The sequence below is a fragment of the Zonotrichia leucophrys genome, chromosome 9, assembly GCF_028769735.1.
Source record: "Zonotrichia leucophrys gambelii isolate GWCS_2022_RI chromosome 9, RI_Zleu_2.0, whole genome shotgun sequence".
Lineage (NCBI taxonomy): Eukaryota > Metazoa > Chordata > Aves > Passeriformes > Passerellidae > Zonotrichia > Zonotrichia leucophrys.
In genome coordinates, this window is record NC_088179.1 from 20968021 (window position 1) to 20986423 (window position 18403).

Sequence of the window (18403 nt, forward strand, 5' to 3'; positions counted from 1 at the left end):
TACCTATACATTTAGGTACCAAAAATACCTGCTGTATTTGTGTGGTGTGTTCAGCTGTAGATAAGAGCTGCAGCCATGAGTACCATCCTGTGAGCACTGTGGTGGTCGCTGTTATCCCTGATTTCATGGAGATGGCCACTCTAATAGTCCTGTGCATTGCACCATCACTTTGGCTAGCTCCTTGCTTTTAGGATTTTATATAAAGCTTTTGTGAGCTCTGTCTTGTGCCAAACTCTGTGTGTCTATCAGCACTCAGAAGTGCTGTATGCTTTTGCCTTCCTGCTGTTTGCTGTTTGCAGCAGGCAGTTTTCCAATCCCCTCTTTTCCATCAGCCCAGGACTCTATTGACCACTGTTGCATCTTGGATGTGTGGTTTGGGGATGCTGAGATGGAGCTGATCCCCAAGGTGCTGTCACCTGGCTCCCTTTGCCTGCCTGCAGCTATAGTGCTGGTTTGTCTCTGGGGGTGAGTAACCAGGTTCCAGAGGCTCTGGGCATCCCCTGTCCTGGTTTTGGGGGCTGTTATGTGCACTGCTCCTGGGTTTAGGGCTGCAAGGTGTTTCCCATGGGCCACATCAGGGAATGCAGGGCTGGTGGTGATCCCTGAAGGATGCACAGCCCAAGGTGTGAGTGCTGTGCTTAAACACTCTTGTCCGTGCCTGAGGAATCCAAACAAGGTGATGAATTAATATGTGCAGGGCCAGCCTTAATTACCAATAAATACCTAATGATTGGCTTCCTGGGGAGGCTGCACTTCCTGTGGCAGCCCAGGGAGCAGGGATGGTGCTGCTGGGCAGGGGGAGATGGAGCCAGAGCAGTCAGTACATCAGCATGAGATCAGGTGCTGCCCATCCGAGGATGTTTGTGTTTTCCCTCTACTGTTCTGAAAAGCAAATGAAACGAGTCCTTGGGAGGCGCCTGACACTTGGGCTGGGCCTGGGTGTGGGGACAAACCAGCATGGAGGGGCTTTCTGGCTGAAGCTGTGGGTTAGTCACCAGTGCCTTACCTCATCCTTTCCCTTAACCTGCCTGGCTTTTCTGTCCTGTGCTCCTACAAGTGGGAGAAATGTGGGATGGATGCTGCAGAGCCCTGTCCAGGGGCAGAACAGGCTCTGCCCATTGTGGATAGTGCAGCAGGCACTTCCAAAGATGAACCTGCTGTTTCCAGCCTTGAAGCATCCTGTGCCCTGTTACAAACAGGCTGTGTGGGTTCCTGTGACTCTGCTGCTCCTGTGGGCAGGCTGGTGGCTTGGCAATAAACCTCACGTGGCAAGGACTGTGGAAATCAATAAGGCAGAGCCAGGGAACTGTGCTGCAGGAAGCTCTAATTGGTTCCTGCTTTTAGAGGTGTTGCTATTAAATGTGGGCACTTTGTGGGGATAATTGTTTTGGAAACAGTATTTTAAAATGTTTTGGTTTTATCAGGATTGGGCTAAAGATAAGCAAATTAGGTCTGGATGATGTTTCAATGTGTCTATTGTTGATCTGGGTTTTTAACTTCTCTAGCTCCAGATCTTTCCAGGGTAGGAGCAATGCTTTGGTTCTTATTCAAGGGCTGTTTTGTATGTTTTAAAAAACAAACCCTAATCCTTTTGCACTGCCCCTGCAGTATGAGCATCCAGGAGGGCAGATTTTCAGGAGGCGTCTGCATTTGCTGTTGCTGGCTGTTGGCTCCTCTGGCTGTGTGTTTTCCATGTACTGAACTGAAGAACAGGATTAAGGCATTGCTGAGCATTTTTCAACCCTATTGTCTTTTAGTTTCATGGTTAGGGAATGTAGCATGCTACCTGCAAGAGCCCTGGTTTTTTTATTAAATATTGAGGGGAAGATAAAATCAGTGTGTCTGTTTTGCTTGGTGTGAGTATGGGGATTTTTCCTGGGCTGGAAAAGCAGGATGCTCTTTGCAGGTGCTGGCAGGGATCCTGAGCACAGGGACACTTCCTAACTGTGGAAGTGGAGGGCTGACCCCTGCCCAGGGCTGTAGAAGGAAGGTGTGCCAGGGCATAAATCTGGGGTGCTGACAAGCCCAGCTTCTCCTGGGGGAGGCAAATAACTCCTCAGAAGTGGCTTTTATCAGGTGAGAGTATTTCTCCAACACAGAGTGGTCCAAAGATAATTTGAGGTTTAAAATGGGATGAATTAGGAAATATTTACATGCAAGAGAGTCACTACCACTAGACAGAGCAAAAAGCTGTTGAGGGCATGGTGCATGGGAATTCCTTGGAATTTCATTTGGGCTCTTGGTGCCCCTATTGCACCCAGGCTCCTGGCAGCAGCAGGAGGAGAGAGAGAATTCATGCTTTGATTCTTTGTTTTTTTGTTTGTTTGTTTGTTTTCTGTTTATTGACCCCATTTCACTGCCCTGCTTTGGCCTGAGCCTGTCTGTTCTGCTCCAGGCAGCCTGGGAGGTTTTTGTGTGTTCCACCGTGGGCGCTGCCTGCAGGACAAAACCAAGTATGGGAACAGAGGTCACTTGTCACAGCCCTTGCCAAAAGGTCACTGTACTGGGAGAGATGTCATGAGAACAGCAATGAGATCATTTTCAGGGATTATAGTGTTTCTCACCGTAGGGATAAGAGTTGATACAGAGCACCAAACCCTGGGAGGCATTAGCAGGAAATGTCTGTTTTTCCTGGATGTATTTTCTCTTCTCTGCTTACCATTTTTTCCAAATTAAATTTTTCTGGGTTTCATAGCTCTTTGTGGTACTTTTCAGCATCAGAACATCATTAAGGAACTGTGATTGTCTGAGCTTGTTTCTGATCTGCCATGATACAGAATAAACTTAGGCTGACCATGTTTTAGGTAGTCTGTGCTATTACCAGCTGCATACATTTTCACATCAGGACGTCAGTGTCTTCAAACACAGAACTGTTCATGAATATTTACAAAAATATGTATTTTCTGCCTTCCAGTTTCCATGCCTTTAAAGCTGTGCTTTTGTTGTCCTGTGCAACAAGTAGAAAAAATTTTTCTTTAGTGAAGGCTGAGATGGTCATATGATCCCTGAAATAATAACTTGGGGTTAAAGCATAACCAAAATGGCAAAGAGCAAGTAGATATTGGGCTTGCAAAGTTGCAGGATGGAGCTACGGGTTTGCAATATATTCACAAGGGGTCAGGGATTAATATAGTTAATTTCTGATTTTTTAGTCATTGTCCCTGCAGTTGAAATCTTGGCTGATTCTTGGTGAAGTCACTATTTCCAGTGCATATATTTTATTAGTTCAAGAGGTTTGGGGCCTGTGTGCTGTGGGGACAGTCTGGGACAGAAGGCAGAGAGCTTAAGTGGTGCTTCAAGAGGAAGTAATTGATATGAGATTGGGCTGGACAAAAGGCAGTGCCAGCTGTATTTATAGGGTTTATAGGGTTTATAGTATGTAAAAATCTTCCAGTTTTTAATCATCTCCTTTTGTTTCCTTGTCTGTTCATTCTTTCCAAGGTTTTCCTTTACTGCTGAGTCTTTTCATTGTGTTTTCCCTCTTGCTGCCTTTGCCCAGGCAGACTTTGAGCCGGATGAAGCTGGAGCAGCACCTTCCCCCTGTTCAAACACAGGCTGCCACTCCAGGTTTGGGGTGCAACTGTTCCCCTGCCTCCTGCAAGCCCTGGGGGCTCTGCAAATCCCTCCTCAGGCAGTGCCTGCCTTTGCCATTAGATAGGGCTTTATCCCTAATCTCAGCAGTTAAACTAAAAGAGAGTAGGTTTAAATTAGATATTAGGAACAAATTCCTGCCTTTGAGGGTGCTGAGTCATTGGTTGCCCAGAGAAGCTGTGGATGCCCCATCTCTGGAAATGTTCAAGGCCAGGTTGGAAGGGGCTTGGAAGAACCTGGGATAATGGAAGATGTCCCTGCCTGTGGCTGGGGGTTAGAACTGGATGACCTTTAAGGTCCTTTCCAACCTAAACCGTTCTGTGATTCTAATTCAGAGCACTTCTCCCTTGTCCACCCTGCTCACAGCAACCTTCTGTAGGGTTGCAGTCTGCTGTGACATTTCTCTGCCTTCTCTCAGTATTGACACTGTTCTCACAGGTCAAATGCTTTAGGCCTGAGTTCTCCTGTGTTCTGCATCATCTCTTCCTTCCTGGCTCACAGGCAACAGTCCTGTTTGTTCATCTTGGCACAGGTTTTGCGTTTGTTCGGATTGCCGGTTCTTGACTCAGTCAGATCCTGGTTTTTCTCTTTGGTTGTTTGGGTTTATTTTCCTTTAAAAAACATGCTGCTTATTTTCTATCTTTAATAGAAAATAAATTCAGCAACAGCTGAATGCTAAAATGCAGCACTTATTTCTCAGAAGTTTTATCCTGTTATTTGCAGTCTGCTGCGATTTGCTGGTATTGCTTGAGTTGCGTGTCAGAGGTTCGTAATTCCCTTCTCTAGTCTGTCAGCAGTGTGAGCAGTGAGTGGCACTGGACAGACAGGGCCTTCTTGGTGCAGCCTGCCTAAAATCCTGGATGTCCATGTCTGGTGCCTGTTTACACCCAGCCTGTTGCAGATTAGCCCAGGCATTCCTCAGCTTGCCCATGGGAATGCAGAGAGTGACCACATGGAAACTCTGCCCGAGAGGTTAAATAGCTCCTATGGAACAGGGCCCTGTAAGCAATTTGGCAAAGCTTTCAGAGGGGTGTGTATGTCCTGTCTTTCCAGCTGACCCCAGTGCCATCTGCCCTGCCCAGCGTTGGGTTTGCCCTGTGTCCTGTGGCTCTGCAGCAGCCAGCTGTGACAGAGAGCCTGGCCCCTGCCCAGGTTTGTGGGGCAAGTCACATTTTCCTTCTCAACCCCAAAATTCAGCTCTAATCTCTATGGCAGGAATCTTGCTGCTGGGACTGACTCAGGCCCACCTGAGTTTGGACCCTGCTTTATCGCAGGGTTTGTCTGTGCCAGCTGTGAAAACAGCTTTAGCTTTAAAAAAAAATAAATAATAAAATCCTGAGTTATGGAGCCCTGCTGCGGTCCCTTGGAAATAATCATTGCATACACTGGTTAATTGTTTATCCATTAACCAACTGTGTCAATTAATGTGACAAAGAACCCAGCTGTACCTGGCACAGTGGGGAGGAGAGGAGGAGGAGGAGGAGGGAGGATGAGCATCTCCTCTCTCTGTTGGCTCCTCTCTGTTGCTCTTCCTGCAGCCCTGCTGATGTGGTTTTTGTCTGCTGGTTTCCTTCAAGTGTAATTGCTGGCATGGCACGTCCAGAGTGTGTTTGGGCTGGTGTTCTTTTTGACCATGTAAAACTTCTCTTGGAAAGGACATTAAGTTTCCATGAAGTAAAAGCATCATCTGATGGAGGGAAAAAAATTGTTTTGTTTCTAAATGTGAATGTACACAGAAATACAAAGCAAGGTGCTACTTTATTTCCAGCTAGAAATACACAAAAAAATTCTTTGCTTGAAGTGCTGAGTGGGAAATAGGATTTCAATGTAGGTATTAGTGCAGAGTGAGGCTCTGGGCTCCCTCCTGCCATCCCCAGGGTTATTTGGGAAAGCCTGGCAGCATGGCCTCCCTTGGGAATGCTGTTTATGTATGCCTGCTTTCCAGGGAGAAAATCAAACATCCAAAGCCAGTCTATATCAGGTGGAATGACTTCACTCTAAACAAATGAAAATGTACCTTCTGCTCACTGAATAATTGAAGTCCCCTGCAGTACTTTGTCAGAATGGGAAAAGTGTAAAGCTTCCAAGGGGGAGAGCTGGCTTTCCATGAAGTGGTGACAGGGGAGGTGTGGGACAGTGCCAGTGCCAAATTCCTGCTGCACAGAGAGTGCACGGGCTGGGTAGGGTAACATCAGTGGGGTGAGAACAGTTTGATGATTGAAACAAAATAAAATATAGTAATAATTGTAACAAAACGGGAATAACACTGATGGAAACAAGTGATGCGCAGTTCAGCAATTGCTCACCGCCCCCTGGCCAGTGCCCAGCCCCAGCAGCAGTTGGCACCCCCCAGCCAATTTCCCCAGCTGATATCCTGGGAATGGTGTCCTGTGGAATGGAATGGGATTTCCCTTTGGCCAAGTTGGGTCAGCTGTCCTGGCCGTGCTGCCCCACAGCTTTTTGTGCACCTCCTCATTGTCAGAGCCTTGAAAACTGGGAAGTCCTTGAATTAGGGGAAGCAGAACTTAGCAACAACTCAAACATCAGTGTGTTATCAACATTCTTCTGGTCCTAAATCCAAAACACAGCACTGTACCAGCTAATAATAAAATTAACTCTGTCCCAGCTGAAACCAGGACATTTCCCCAAAGTTCAGGGTATCACTGGGAAAGGAGGTACCCACATGTGTGTTTGTATTTGAATTGTTCATGCAGGTCTCTTGAAGTGACCTGGGGGCCCAGTGATCTCCTGGTCTGGTCCTAAAACCTTCTGTGCCCTGGTGGCTTTCCCTGCCACTGGTGGAATGTGACAGAGCTACCCAGGCCCTTGGAGCCCTCAATCCCAAGATGAAACTGTTGCTTCTGCTTTTACTTTGGTATGAGAGAAGAGATTGACCCAGGTTTTTTTGATTCAAGTTCGTGTGCAAATGGATTTTTTTTTCTGAAGGCAGCTGCTTCTAGCGTGTTTTTAGGCATACATGGTATCAGCCTTGTGTAGTAATGAAATAATGGACTTGTTTCAAGAGGAAACAATAATAAAGACTGCTCTTTCAAAAGCAGCTAAATACATGATTTATTAAAATGTGAAATTATTTCCAAGTTACAGCATACCCAGCTCTTGTTGTGGAGCTCACACAAGAATAATTGCATAGTGTTCTTTGCAGAACTTAACATCAGAAATGTCACACTTTTTTGGAAAAATCATTCTTTAACACAATGTAAGAGCTTCCACAAAGATAAATGGGCATCCTTGTATTGACTTCTGTAAAATGTTGCCAGTTTGTCCCAACCATATTTTTTCAGGGTAGCTGTGACATTTATTGCAGAGCAGGACAAAGATTGAAGGGACTTTTTATCATCATTAGGGCGATGCCCAGGAGGAAGCTGGAGCCTGGCTGTGTGCAAGGACCAGCAGCCAGCTCCACAGCCCCATGGTGAGATGCAGAGCCTAGAGGAGGAAGAGGGTTTGCAAATATTCACAAGCAGGAAAGGCTTGTGCTAGTGTCAGTGGCCATGCCTCATATATTGATTTACTTTTGTTTCCTTATTATTTTTGGCTTCTTCCTTCCCTGTTTTTCTTGTGACTCAGGCTCCTGGAATGGATGGGTGGGAATAAAGTTGGGAAGTGCTGTAGCCACCAGTGCCCAAACACCTCTGAGTGCCAGTGCCTGAGTGCCCTGAGTGGGCTGCAGCCTTTTCCCTGGCTGTGTCCCCATCACTAAGGGACTGTGGGCTGGTCCCCTGCAGCCACCTGGGATGTTGGAGGGGTGAGCACAGAAGAAGTGGGATCCAGCTTGTTGATCCCAGGTTTTTTGTGGGGATCAGGATACTCCTGACCCTGGAGAGGAACCTTTAGAGCTGTAACTTTGGAGCCTGCTGAGAGGATGGAGCCGTGGGAGAGCACGAGGCACGCAGACACCACAGGCGGTTGTGTAAGGAGCATAGAAATAGAGGAAATCTTAATAATGCTGGGAGTTTTTAGCACTGCTTCACTCCAAGGAAGAACATGTAGCAAAAACTCCTACTGATTTTCTGAGTGAGCTTTTCCTTCATGTAGCCTGACCTGGGAAACACTGCACCAGGTGAATTAAATCTGGGATTTGGCCAGCCAGTGATATAGCTGAATATTTGCTATTGGGTGTGTAGGGTGGGATAGTTGGGAAGAATGTGGGTAAGGGGATGGAAGGAAGATGTGTCCATGCATCTCCAGTGGTTTCCTTCAGGCCTGTGTTGCAGAGAAGGTGCTGACAGCTCTGCTCTCTCTCCGCAGCGCCCCGCGGCTCCTGAGCGCAGGCCCCTGAGATGTCTCTGAGAGCAGAAAGCCATGCAGCCACATCCACGCTGAAGAAGCTCGCTGCAGACATGAGCAACATCATCGAGAGCCTGGACACCAGGGAGCTCCATGTGGAGGGGGAGGAGGTGGACGCGGAGGTGCTCACTGACCCCAAAGGCACCGGTGAGTCGACACCCCTGTGTCCTCATCCCATGTCCTGCCTGGCTTTTATCAATCTGTTGGCAGGGAGGCTACAGCCTCAGTGGTTTTACCAAGCCCAGCATTGACCCTGATTTAGAACCTGGAGGCTCTTAATACTTGAGCTTCTCAAGTCAAGTCCCTTCTGTGTAACCTTGTCTTCGAGCTCTCTTTAATAAAAATTGCTCTCTTTTGCTGGAATTAATGCTGTATAAATGCTCCCATGTTAAAGCATTGCTGTCTGCTGCCTTTCATGCCCTGTTACAAGGCTGTTGAGCTAACAGATTTGTGGGTTTGTGCTCCTTGCAGTGTGCATTCCCTTCTCTGCCATCTACCACACTCATGGCTTCAAGGAGCCGGGCACGCAGACGTACCTCTCGGGATGTCCTGTCCGAGTGCGTGTGCTGGAAGTTGAACGATTTACTTCCACTAAGAAGGTCAGAACTTCACAGATTTTGTTTGATTTCTGTAGAACTCTATTTAAAATGCTGCCTTAATTTTGTGCTTGCTTGTTCATGGGCTGAGGAAGCAGCAATGCCTGTGTCTCAGAAAATGCTTAGGAGAGAAGGTTGTCTGTCTATTTATAAAACCTAATAAAGCAGAACAAGAAATTGTGAGACACAATAATCCTTAAGTAAAGCTGAATAAAGGCTCTTTAGATGAGCAGCTGCAGGAAAATGGCTTATTTCAAAACTTGCATGCCATGTGGTGATGTTCTCCCCTGCAGGTACCAAGCCCCAATGTTTATACCATCGAGCTGACCCATGGAGAGTTTGTCTGGCACGTGAAAAGGAAGTTCAAGCACTTCCAGGAGTTTCACAGGGAGCTGCTGAGGTACAAAGCCTTCGTGCGCATCCCTATCCCCACCAGGAGGTGAGTGTGGACACAGCTCTGGGGGGTGTGATCTGTTAACTTAATGTGTTATCTATTTGGCTTCACTGGTCCTATTTGCTTTGCTGTAAGGAGGAAAGGGCAGAAGAATTCAGTCTCCATGAATATTTAGGAGCTATGATAAAAATATTTAATCTATGTGTTCAGCAGCCGTAATCTAAGTGATGCAAATATCTCTCTGCTGACGCAGGAAACGTTGTCTCCTGGGTCATCAGCTTTTGAGCTGGATTTACCTTGAACTTGGGGAAGGGTTATGATAATGCTAATGGAAATTGCTGGAGCTTTGTGGCTTTCTGACAGTGTGGGCAGGATGTGGGATGCATGGGGGTCCCTGGCCAGGCTGGCCTTGGTGCTTGGGATAGCTGGAAATAGAAGAGGAAAGGGAAAAGTGTGAAGAGAAGTGATGTAGGTGAGCGAACACTTTCTGTGGCAGACAAATGTTGGAATATGGTAGGAAAGGTAAAATTATGAGGGGTTAAGAGCTGGAGGAACATAATGCCCTAAAAACAGGATGTAGACTCCGTTTCCTTATGAGACCAAAAGCTGACCCTCATGAATCAAACTGATACTTCTGTGTTGTGTTTTAGTTTGTAAGACACTTGAAGCACGCTGACTTCTCAGATAGAAAAAATAAAGGCATTGCAGCAGAAGGGTTATTTATTGAGGCATACAGACACTTGCAGCACTGAGACTTGATGTTGGGGTGTGTTTTTCCTTGCAGTCACACAGTGAGAAGACAATCCATCAAAAGGGGAGAGCCGAGGCAGATGCCGAGTCTGCCGCACACCGCAGAGAGCACGGTGCGGGAGGAGCACTTCTCCAGCAGGAGGGTAAGAGCCACCTCCCTGTGGGGCCAGAGGGATGCTCTGAGGTGCAGAGAAGCCTGGCAGGTAGCTTGCAAAGCCACACACCATCAAAACCCTTGTTTGGTATCATTACAGTATTTTTCTTGACAAAGTTTGGCTGTGACAAGTCCAGCTTTAATGCCAAATTCTCTGCTGCACAATGATGAGGGTGCTGCTCCTGGGGTTCATGTGGGCAGAGCTTCCCTCTGCAGTTGAGGAACACCGTGATGCTGGGAGTGGTGGTTCCCCTCCTCCCACCTGCTCTGATTTAAAGATAGACAAGACAGTTTTCAGAGTCAAGTTGCGTGATGGAGGCAGCCCCGTGGCCATCAAAATCTGAGAGATTTCAGTGCCATCCCCCTCTGAAAGAGGAGATGACAGCCAGGCTATTGATGCTGAAGTGGGTAATTTTAGCCCAGGCACACGTGTTCTGTGTAACTTCATCAGATGTTAACAGATGGGCCCTTCCATGGAGAGGGTGGATGTCTTCCTACCTCTTCATTGCAGCTTTGCTGCTCACAAGTTAAAAACTCCATGTTTGTTCAGGCTGTGCTTATCGTTCTCTTTCTGCTGCTCCTTCCCTCCCTGGGCTTTGTGCCACTGGAACTTCAAGGCCCAGAGGATTAAAGGATTGTGCCTTGTGGCTGTGCCATGCAGAAACCCTGCTGTTCACAGCTTCTCTGATGTGTGGGAAGTTTGAGGAGAGAGATGTGGGTTTAAAAGAGGAAGAAAACTGTTGTATAGATGCTTTTTATTTTTTTAGCCCATGTTTCCTTTCAGTTTGCTTTGTGTCCTGTAGGACTGTGCCCAGTTTCCCATGCCCAGACAGTCCAATTTTTTCTTTTCCCTTTTATCATGAGGATGGTAAGAGATTACTTCTCCCATAATGGTTTCTTCTCTTCTCCCTTCCTGGCTGGGAGGGCAGGCCCAGCCACTGCTCTCTCTGTGTCCTTGGGACAGCACAACATGGTCCCTGTGTCACTCGCCCTGTGAACCTTTTGTTTTGGTTAAACAGGCTCTCTCAGTGCCTCTGAGCCTGTTTTCTCACAAAGCTGATTCCTGTGGGCCAGAAACAATGGGGACTGATTTGGTATTTAAAATTGTTCTGAAACTTTAGCTCAGTCACAAAAGTTTACCTCCAAGGTGACCCTGCCACGGAGCAGGTCTGCTGGTGGAAGGTGCAAACACAGGACTATGAACAGTAAACAATGTGTTTATGGCCAACTGTTTATGGTGCTGAGCTATGATATCCTGTGAACTCATAATAATGGATTTATTTATCCATTCAAACTGAAAAGTGGGTCTGATTTCTTGATTGCTTCCTAATTCCAGACAGTTGGGTTACAGGAATTTTCAAGAAAAACCTCCACATCCTATCTAAAGTTTCAACATTTTAATTGTAGAAACAGCTGGAGGATTACTTGACAAATATCCTGAAAATGCCAATGTACAGGAACTACCATGGAACAGTAAGTAGAAATTACTTTGTTTAATTGTCTAAAGAATATTCCCTTTACAAATGCTGAATTCATTGGAAGCAAACATGCAGCTTCTGCAAGAAACATTTTACAGCTGTTTTGTGAGCATTTTGGCTTAGCTGATTTCTCCAACACAGATGTAATATGATTAAAACCAAAGGAATGACTCAGTGGTTGCTGGTATAGCACAGTGATAACCTGCTCAAGCTGGTTCAGTCCAGACAGCTGGCTGTACATGTATGATGTGGTGAGATTGTGTTTAATTCTGCAGACTGTGTAAGATAAGTTACAGTTCTAAATACTTAAAAAATTGGAATCCAAACCATATTTGTATTTGCTCCTTCAGTCTGGGCTTTGTGGGTGGTTCTGGGTGCAGATTTGTCTTGGGTTTCTATTCTGTGCAGTTTCCCTGGACATTAGTGGTGTTGAGTTTGTGTGTGTGGGATACCCAGAGAGGTGAGTGTTTTGTCAGTTCCAAAGGCTTATTTAAAGTTGGCTTATTTCCCCAAGTCAACACTGTTTGAAATGAGGAGAGATGTCAAATCCAGCTTCAGGCCTATTTTAAGCAAAAATATTTCTTTCGAAATTCATCCTCGACTGTTTCTTCAGAAGTCCTCACCTGTCAGCTGCAGCTGTGACATCTCTTGGGGATGGTAATTTATTTCCCCTTTTTTTGGCTGCATAATGACTGTGTTACTTCATCTTTTGTGTTACCAGCAAAATCTGATGCACGCACTGAGTAGCTGCCAAGTTTGGTGACATTTCTGAGCACAGAGTGATAGCTGGGAACACCTGGTTTTCAAACAAGCCAAAAATACAGACTGAACTTTGGGTTTCTGCAGCAGCCACTTCTCTTCCACTTTGGCTGTTGTTAGAAATTCTTCTATTTTGCAGGATTTCCGTTATGTAGAGATGTTGGGCAGCTCATAGCTGGATGTTGTGTATAAAAACTTGAAAACCGTGCGTGCTCTATTGCAGAGCTCAGTGTTGAGCGCTGCTTATTCCATGGGACAAAGGGCCCATTGGGGTTGGCCATTGCTCTCTGGATGGCAAGAAATCTTCAGGCTGAGGCTGAGGAAGCTGCATTCCTTAGAGTGCTTCTTTAGGGGACAGGCTGTGGAGCTTAATTCCAAAGCACTAAAGAGCTGCTTGTGGAAAAGAGTCATCTTTTGTTCTAGAAGCAGGATTGGGATAACTTGGCAATTTTGATCAGTAGCATATGCAGAGCGGGGGAGAGTTATTTTACAGTGTGGATCCATCTTGTCACTTTTAGGCAGGCGTTGCCTTTTTGAAATATTTTGGAACGTTTCTGCTCCTATGAGAACGTGGGTGATGCTTTGGCCAGGCTGTGGTTTGAGACAAGGCTGCACAGTGGGGGCTGGGAGAGGAGATGGGCCAGCCCTGCCTTCCCAGCAGCTGTGGGGTGCTCCCTCCTGGGCTGAATCGCCCTTCTGTCCCCAGCCCCTGGAGCCAGATGTCCCTTTTGCACATCAATTCTCAGTTTATTGTTGGCTTTCATTGCATTTGAACTCAGAGAAGTGTTCAGGGAGGATTTGCTGCCCGTGGTGGCGGCGCGGGTCCTGCAGGCGATGCTGGAAGAAAGCACAGGGAAGGAAGTGCTTCCTTTAAAACAGCACCCAAACCACCCCCACCATTCTCAGAGGAGACTAAAGTGGAGATTTCTGGCACTTTCCCTGGAACTGTGTTTGTCCTCCTGAGAACAAAATGAGGGCTTTGCTCTTCCTGTGGTTGAGAAGCCTTTTGCTCCGATGCTGACAAATGCTGTAACTGTCTTAATCTTGGAGCACATTTGGACTTCTTTGTGTTCCTCTCATCAAATCCATGCACTGAGGACTTTTTTAAAATCAGGAACTCAGTTAAATCAGGCATGGAGTTGCAAAGGCAAGCTGAGACCTGCCTGGAGTGTAACCCTTGGTCGTTGTGAAGAGCCTGCTTGGGTCAGGAGCATCTCTGAGGAGAGGTTTTTTACATCTGAGCTGCACAATTTAATGAATTTGCTTTTTTACTTGTTTTATTTTGCTTTTGTGGTTAATTTATTATTTGCCAGTGAGAGCAAAGTGCTTTTTACACTGTCTGGAGGATGTGCCATGCACTAAGACAGTCAAGCCTGCAAGTCAGGCTTGTGGTTTTGCCTGAAGACCTGAAGTCACTGGTTGGGTTAAGGATCAGGTCCACAGTGACTACATGGCATTGGAGAGGTTGTACATCATCTAGCTTTTTATATTTAATATTTTAAAAATTATTTATGTGATTAAATCTCATGTCTTCTTCTTCCTTCCAAAACCTTTTTTATAGTACTTTGGGGCTGAAGTGCTTTAAGACAATTACTGTTGTGGGAATCTCAGTGTGTTAACTGTTCACACTTCTTTTTCTGAAAATTGGAAATTAGAGGAATATAGCCTCAAAATGTTGTGGCTTAATTGGATTCTGTTTAAAAATTTTAGTAATTGGATCTTTGCATTATTTTTGTGCAAGCTCCCATACTTGCAAAAGGAAAAGTAAGATTTGATTGGATTGTGTGTATGTGTGTAATGTTTTGCATGAACTTTAGAGAGAGTAAAAACCTCATCTTAATTAGCAACAGCTGAGAAGTGAGAGAGGCTACTACTTTTGCCTCTGATGCAGTTGCAGATCCTTTGCTTGGATCTTTGTGGAGGTCCCCACCCAACCCATCAATATTTCAAGCTATTACGCTTGAAATGCAGCACGTTTAGGGCTTTTTTAAATGTGTATTTTATATAAGCAATTTTTTCTTTGTGTAAGAAATTGTGCTGAACAATATCATTCTGGAGAGTGTGTAATTCCATGTGATTGCTAGTGACCAGTGCTAATCAGCTTTTGATGCATTTCTGAACCCACTAAATAAAGAACAAGGGTCAAAGTGAAAAAAAATGCAGCATGGAGAGGCTGAATCCTTTCTGAAATGAAGATGCTCTGTGAAATTTTGACTTACATAAATCATGCATGCCCCACATTGCTGGCAGGACAGGATGGTTTGAACACCTTGCAGCTGGTTCTCCACCTTCCACAGCCTGTCCTGCAGCCCATCACTGCTGTCTGGCACAACAGTGTCACTGAAGCTGCATTCTCCTGGCCATACCTCATAGCACAGCCATCCTGCTGCGGGTCTGTCTGAAACCAGAGTGGGATGCCAGATCCCAGGGAGGCAGCTGGGCAGCGCAGGAATGCTGATGTGACCGAGATGAAAGCTCCTGCCTGCCTCTCCCAGCCTCTCTGTGAACGATGAGCACCTCAGATGAGACACTGTGACAGTAAAAATAGCTAATTGGAACAATTAATCATTCCATCAGATGTTTTGCACTGCACTGGGGAATTTTCCTTCTAACTGCAGGAATTTATTTAACTTTTTTTTTTTTTACAAACCAACGCTTGATCAATGTGTTGGATGGGCTCCTGTCACTGCTGTTCCAGAGACTGCTTGGCTGAAGAGGAGGTGGCTGTGCTGCCAGACAATCTTTCTTTCTCTTTTATGTAGTGGTAGTTCTGTTTCTGCAAATAATTTTTCCTCTTGGTTTTTCTTTTTGCTTCTTTGAGGACAATTATTTCTCTGCATGTAGTGCTCCTCAAATTCCTACCAGCTTTCTGGTTCCAGCCAGCATTTTCAAAGGGTTTTGACATTTCTATGCTTTTTTTGTGTGTGTGCCCACTGTGAGAGACATGTCTGGCTTTCTGATTTGTCTGATATGAAATGCCATGAAGTTAAAATGGGATCCAGACAAAGAACTGGCCTGAGAATTTGCTTGGGACCTCTGATAAGGGCTTGTAGGATACACTGGATTTTTTCAGGCACTTCCCACCCTGCTCTGAGTGTTGCTGCAGAAACAGCTGAAACATTCATTGGTCACACCTGGTGCTTTTCCAGAACACTTTGGGAGAGCAGAGAGAGCAAGATGGTTGGTAAAATAACATGGAATGACTTGTTCTAACCACTTGCTGAAAACAGGCTGAAATCACCCTAAAATCAAAGCATTAGAATTGACTCAGCTGAGGAGAGGTTACTTTATGTCCTTGAGATACTCAGAGGAAAGCAGTTGTGTATTCTGTTCTTCTTCATGGCTTTGGCTGATATGAGAAGTTTGGGAAGATCCCAGGAGCAGCTGAGCTTGAGGAGATGGAAGGATCTTCAGTTCTACTGCTGTTTTCTGGGAAAAAATGATGGTATTGGGAAGGGAGCCTGTGCTAACCTCATTGTAATGGCAAGACAGACTTAGACCCCAAATTTACTGATACTTTTTGTTATACTTAGTGTCTGAAAATGTCTTTGAGACTTAGGGGTCCAAAATTGGATTTTGCTGATGAGGACCCTGAGGCTGGTTTGCCAAAGAGAGATGACAGTGGCCCTTTCCTTGAGAAGAGAAAACCTTTCCTTGGAGTTGCTGTAGGTATGGGTGGACATATCCTGAAGCTGGTACCAAGGCTGCCTCCTGTCCCCACTGCAATCAGGAGCATGGGCTGCAGCCCCAGCAGGGTTCATTGCCAAAATGTGCTGTTAGAAGTTCCCTCTGCCTGGCCAAGGGGACAGTGACACCTGCCCTGAGCACCCTTCTGCACTTGGCCACCTTGCTGTGCCAATAAATTAGAAGTGCCTGGGTGCAGACAGGGTTCTGCTGTGTGACCTCTTTGCAGAGCTGTGCCTGCCCCAGCCCTGTCCTGCACAGGACACCCTGGGAGAATGTTTCTCCCTGCTAAAGGGGCCCAGGGCTAATAACCAGCAGACTGCCAGGAATGTCCTGCTGTGCCAAGAAAAGCCTGCTCAGTTGAAACTGCCCAGTGTCCTATTTTTAGAGGTGAATGTAATCGTGCTGAGCTTTCTCACCAGCTTTGCTCACTGTTATGTTCCTGCAATCCCTGCTGAAGCAGGAGGAGCCATGAGGAGGCAGGTTCCTGGACTTTGGGATTTGAACTTGCTCTCCTCCTGCCCCACTGTGGTTTTCCTGTGGAATTTTGGTTTTGGAGCCAGTTGGCAGTGATGTGTGTCCAGCACTGCCCTGCTGCAGTGGCCTTGGAGGATGCTTGTGGGTTATGGGGCTGAACCCTTCTGTGGTGTCTCCATGGGGTAGGGGACTTAAAGGGTTCTCCTTGCTATGGAGTGTCCTCATTTCCTTTGCAGTATTTATGTGAGGGTCCCTGGAGGAAGGAGAGGATTCAGGTAGACAGCCAAGATCACACAGAGTCCTGAACAGTGTCAAACTTGAGTCCTTTTTCAGCTGAAGATCCACGAGGGAGAATACCAGGGAGTCCCTGTGATGCATTTGAGTGTAATTGTCCTGAAATGTGTTCTCCAAAGTACATCTGAAATAAGCAAACAGAAAACTCAACCAAAATACTTTCCTTGGTCTTTTTGGAGATGCTTAAGTGATGGTGGATAACATCTGCTCTGGATGTTCTGTAGGTCTTTATGGCTGGTCACTTTGATGAAGCAAACATTTTTGTGGATTTCAGGGTTATAAAAATGGGGGAATCTCTTTCTTTCCCAGATGGAGTTCGTTGGAGTAAGCCAGCTGTCATTCATCCATGACCTGGGACCGAAGGGCATGTGAGTTGTGAGCTGTCTTTGTGAGTTATGATTCACTAAGAGCATGGCTTTATACATAAATGCTGTTAAAATTATTAGCTTTCCTTTCTCAGCACTAACTGGCTGGGGAATATTTTGCCATCTCGATATGAAAAATTATTACTGTTCAGACAGAAATGCTACAATTTGGAGAAAGGTTTTTAAGAATGAGCTGCTTTACAAGACAGTGCTTACAGGGTTTCCATTCTTCCCTCCCTGTTGGGCTACTTAATTTTCTGCTTCCAGTGCTGTAAAATGGGACCCTGTGCTTCTTAAAACTCCATTATTTTCTTCTGGGGGAGGGTTATTTTTGCCTTTCATCCAGCTTTTAGGGCACAGCACAGAGGCTGCTGGGGCACAGTTGCAGAGCCAGCTCTAGGCACGAGGGCTGGGGGTTGCAAACCCCCCCAGCAGCTCCAGGTGATGAGCCCCATGCCTCACCCTGCCCCTGTTGTGTCCTTGCAGAGAAGGGTTCATCATGAAGCGCTCCGGGGGCCACCGCATTCCCGGCCTCAACTGCTGTGGCCAAGGGAGGATGTGCTACCGCTGGTCCAAAAGGTACTGCTGGGCTGCCTGGGGGGATGTGCTCCCTGGCACACACAAATCCCTGCTTGTCTCTCTTTTCCCAAAGAATCTGTGGAGAGAATCTTGCTGTTTTTACGAAAGACACAGATTTTCAGGTTGGAAGGGCCCGTGGGCTATTCCCTGCCTCACCCTTCCATCTGGGTGGGGTTTTTTTTCTCCTTTGTGAGTTCACAGAAGGGACATGTTACTCCAGAGAAAACCTGGGATTTCCTAGAGCTGACAGGAATGACTGTGCCCAGCTTTCCCTGCTGTGGGAGCACAGGTGACTCTGTGTCTCTGGGAGGGAATGTGGCTGGTGACCTGCTCCAGGCAGATTTCAGCCTGGCCTTCTGAGCTTCCCTTCCTCAATTTACAAAATGAAAATCGATTAATTGAAACACTCTTTGGACTGCTTCAGGGCAGGATCAAATCAGATGTGACCTGCAATGCTAAGGAGCTGTTTGGTGCAATTAACCATGGCATTAAATGCATTTATGTATTGCCTCTTGCTGATTACTGCAGGTATTGAACCCCAGTGTTTTCTCCTGTTCCCTTCCTGCTGCAGACAGACATAATTTGCTGTTCCCATTGCTTTACCCTCTGTGTTAGGTCTCTGTGTTGCCTGGGGCTGCAGCACAGGGAGATATGTGCTGTGGGGGAGTACCAGCCAGCCTCCAAAAAATGCAGGCTGTACTTCCTGGAGCATGCCCTTCCCAGGCATATCTCTCCATTTCAAAATCCAAACAGCCCTTATCTGTCTTACAGCAAAATTTATTAGTCAATGGAGCTTACCCTAGGCATTATGCACCTTTGGATTTTAGCATCACCCATGGTCTGTCATTAGTTTTATCTTTAATAATGCTGTTTTCCAACAAAACCCTTTTGCATTCTTGTGAAGAAAAGGTTCTGTTTCTGCCCAGTCTTTCCAACATTTCCTAATTTAGGTTTACAGAAGATCTCTATAATGA

The 18403-nt window shown here is 46.2% G+C and overlaps 1 protein-coding gene across 4 annotated transcripts in view; it reads left to right on the top strand.

Annotated features, from left to right (window-relative positions):
• Positions 1-18403, top strand: part of PLD1 (phospholipase D1) — a 73868-nt gene that overhangs the window by 20253 nt on the left and 35212 nt on the right. For all 4 annotated transcript variants that reach the window (XM_064721587.1, XM_064721586.1, XM_064721589.1 and 1 more), the window contains 7 exons: positions 7861-8046; positions 8371-8498; positions 8789-8934; positions 9674-9782; positions 11201-11266; positions 16795-16853; positions 17337-17429. In XM_064721587.1, coding sequence (XP_064577657.1) covers positions 7893-8046; positions 8371-8498; positions 8789-8934; positions 9674-9782; positions 11201-11266; positions 16795-16853; positions 17337-17429 — 755 coding nt within the window. In that variant the 5' untranslated portion in view covers positions 7861-7892. The remainder of the gene's footprint in view (positions 1-7860; positions 8047-8370; positions 8499-8788; positions 8935-9673; positions 9783-11200; positions 11267-16794; positions 16854-17336; positions 17430-18403) is intronic.